The sequence below is a fragment of the Ylistrum balloti genome, unplaced genomic scaffold (assembly GCF_031769215.1).
Source record: "Ylistrum balloti isolate Yb309-2 unplaced genomic scaffold, AGI_CSIRO_Ybal_v1 Utg370790, whole genome shotgun sequence".
Lineage (NCBI taxonomy): Eukaryota > Metazoa > Mollusca > Bivalvia > Pectinida > Pectinidae > Ylistrum > Ylistrum balloti.
In genome coordinates this window covers 686194-690005 of record NW_026782461.1, presented here as the reverse complement: position 1 = coordinate 690005, position 3812 = coordinate 686194, and the positions used below count along the sequence as shown (strand labels likewise).

Genomic DNA, 3812 nt, shown 5'->3' with positions numbered 1-3812 from the left:
TGAATGTTAGTATTTGATTGTATGTACATGTATAGACTTGAAGAGGTGACGCCAATAATGAACAACCAACTAAATAGGCTGTCTCCATAATCTTTTCAGATATCAACGAAAAAAAAATAATAACGTTAAAAGACACGGAAACAACGTTAAATAGGTATCTAGATGCATGTCAGCACTTGTGGTATGTCGATACAGAACCAAGTAACATTCGTGAAGGGAGTGGACAAGACGAGATAAACACGTGACCTTCGGTCAATTGTAGCATCTCCGGCGTGATTTTGATGTTTGATTTAGATACCAGTCCAGCAGATTCAATATAGCAAACTCAACACTCACATGTCAAATGCACGCATTTTCATATAAATAAAGATTATACAAGAATGTAGTCTCATTGTTAAACCACGGCTCCACAAGACTAAGATGACAACCGCGTTATGATAGTTGCTGTATCTAGTGCTGTCGATACTATGGGTTTGATAGAAAATGTAGTCCCCTTTCGTAAGGAAGAGGATTACCAAAAGATCTCGACAAAACTATTCTTTATATGTGTATCTTTCATCTTTTTTGTAACTGTGTACCTTCTATCCGCCATCTTCGGCTCTTGGACAAAAACCTATAATAACCTGAAGCAAAAGGAAAAGATCTTTTGGAATCTTGCTGTAGTGCGTGGAATATATGGAATTTTTTGTACTACCATAGGATTATGGGCTATATTCTTCGACACAGAACTTGTGAAAGATCCGGTTTTTTCTACTACTCCGACCAGCTATTTTGCATTAGCTACCAGTCTGGGATTTTTTGTGTTTGAATGTGGAACTTTACTCATATCAGACCTTGTTTACAAAAAAGCCAGCATCATGTTAAATATACATCACTGGTTGGCTTTAGTTGGTTTTTTCTTGGTAATGTACTTGGAAAGCACCCATTATTTTGCTACAAGAGGTCTCCTGTTGGAGATGAGTACGCCTTTTTCTGCCATCTGTTGGACACTCCTAAAGGCTGGAAAGGCGCACACGTTCCTATGGAAGGCAAACCAATTCATTTTGGTACACACCTTCCATTTACGATCTGTAGTAGAATGCTACATATGGTATTTGTCCTATCAACACTGGGAACGAGTCTGGTCCGCCATGCCTACCGCCATGTTTCTATCCCTTTACACTCAGCTGGTTCTTGTCACGTTCCTCATGACGCCATATTGGACTTACAAGAAGACACAGCAGATGATTGTCCCTGTTGACTGGAACTTCGAAGATTCGGAAAAACACAAGGAAATGAATGGTTCAGCCACCAAGAAAACTCTATGAAACAAGATCCACAAATCAACTGAAGACAAATCCAGGTTTTAAAACAATACGAGAGTGAAACATTGATAAAAATGATTTCTCACAGGACTAACAGATTCGGGTGATATAAAAAAAGAAACTAGTGAATTAGTGCATTAATTTACATCAATGTGTTATTACCACCTTTTTTATTTTAAAAATCGATTTTGCAAACAAGCAATGAATACCAACAACAGCCAAAAAAAGCGCTTAGTGTATAGTTTGGACAGCAATATCCGAATGATACTACCAGTAACGATTAAAAATGCATTTCATGAACAACACAAACACTTACCGCTCCTCACCAGCTAAGTAAATGTGGATACATGCGTATTTTCTTAAATATCGCCATAATTAGCTGAAACTTAATATCATATATTTGATCGTATGGCTGGATGGGAAAATATCTGCTTGTGTTGGTGTCATGTATTGTCTATTTTAACTACAAATGTATGTATAGAACACTGCACAAATCTGTAATTATTATCGATTCGTTTGTGTATATATTTATATATTCATTCATTTTATTTATTTATTTATTTATTTATTTATTAAGCATCTTATGCAAATGCACCACTTGTAGCCAAGCATGTTTAAATTGATTGGTTTAGAAATGTCAATTAATCAAAATAATGATATCGACACATTGATCCTGATTATAACGTAGTACTTTTCATTGCACAAACATGTTATGATTTTCATAATGTATTACCTGAAAATATCATCAGATTTATGCTTTTGATTGACAAAATACGCAAATGGATTGGATACAAGTTTCAAGAACATAAGTAATACCCGCTTTAAGCTTGTTTTTCCATCCTAAACATATATATGTATTGAATTCTGCTACAAAGCAGTTACCCGCCCAAGAGGTGTTCAACGTGGGCGGGTAGGAGGGATCCTCATTTTTTGTATGCCTCTCAGATCGAAAGATCGGAGGGTACCATGGTAATTGTTTTTGTGCTGTTTATTTCTATCTTTGGTCTACTTTAATCTTGTTGTAATTATTGCACCGTAAGAGGTAGGGCTTAGATATTTGGCATGTGCTTTCCTTGTGACAAGCACTTTCTGGTGGTACAGAAATGTTTAACAATGTGATTTTAATTTTGTTGCAACCGGGGTCTATTGTTTAATTTGTTTAATAAACACATTTTTTATTTATTCTTTTTTTTTTTTTTTTTTTAGATAATTAATGTACATTATTAAATGCCAATTTCTATCACAGTGAGTCTAAATCACCCAGTAGAATTATTTCTGATAACTTTTCTTGTGTCACTTCAAATACTGGTATCGGTGCAGAACACCCTCGCGGAAGCTTCCATACAGGCAAGGGGAGAGCAATGTATTGCAATTTTATTTACAAACATGTAAATTTCTTAGAAATTATTTTTAAAATATTCCTTAAATCTTGGAAAAAATGGTAAGCCACGTGATTTTGGTTGGAGGTTAAGGAAGACGTTCTATTGGAAAACAAACTCACCAACATATGCAAGGACATGGCACAATTCAATTTGATAGCGAAACTTTATCTCAGAATGTCTTACCTCTGTGGCATTATGACATAACCGTTTATTGTGGAGTGATTTGTCGATGTCTAAGATTATATGTCAGTGTCTCTATATAGCTGGTCTATGTTTTTAGTGTACACAAATAATTTTGAAAAACCTAAAAATCATTTTTCTTGTTTTTTTATTTTGAAACTTTATTTTCAATCAAATTCAAAAATTTTTTCATCTTTTTTCATTTTAATTTTTGATCATGGTCCATGGACATCTCTGTTGACCTGGGGATAAGCATTTAAATACATTCAGCACCAATTCTTCCTCGCTTCTGTTAATGGACTGTATTTCAGATTGCCCAGTTCACTGACGGCGCTATATATAAAGGTTCAGGAAAATCTGGATGAAAACTATTATTCTCTCAACGATTACTGTTTCTTTCTCCCATAGTTTATATTATTTAAACACAAGCCTGTTCTATATTTCAAATAATTATAAACTGTCCGATTCCTGTTTTGCATGACACAGCAAATTGCCGAGTACTTCATTCCATGCTTTGAGTTATTATCTACGATATCTTACTGATGTCGTTTATAGACAAAGGTAGACACAGGTTTATCAGTTCAGATACATTGTTGCTTTCGGGGTCAGTACTAATCTACATCTTCTGGATAGAAATATCCGGTGAAACAAGGATTGTGTGGTGTTATGAAGCAAGACACACTATATTTTATAGTTTCCTATCTGTTAGTCGCCTCCGTACAAACAGGACCAATTATCTGATACCATAACTCACGAAAGGTACCAAATCCTCGGAGAACCAAATTGACAAAGATGATAATTGCTTATGTTGATTTAAGTGTATGGAAAACTATCCGTAATTACATTTTGTCATAAAATGGTGGTAACATAAGACGTAATCAGCGATTTTAATGATAAAATATCGTGTCATTGAAACAATGAAAATATTTGACGTTAATAACAGTGT

At 34.7% G+C, this 3812-nt stretch overlaps 1 protein-coding gene across 1 annotated transcript; it reads left to right on the top strand.

Annotated features, from left to right (window-relative positions):
* The first annotated feature begins 467 nt into the window (after positions 1-467).
* Positions 468-1307, top strand: LOC132558467 (protein CLN8-like). Its single transcript, XM_060223046.1, has one exon. The coding sequence runs from the start codon at positions 468-470 to the stop codon at positions 1305-1307; it is 840 nt and encodes a 279-aa protein (XP_060079029.1).
* The last annotated feature ends 2505 nt before the right edge of the window (positions 1308-3812 follow it).

What these genes read in the sequence shown, in the direction of transcription:
- LOC132558467 (XM_060223046.1), top strand. Translation starts at nt 468, where the DNA reads ATGGGTTTGATAGAAAATGTAGTCCCCTTTCGTAAGGAAGAGGATTAC.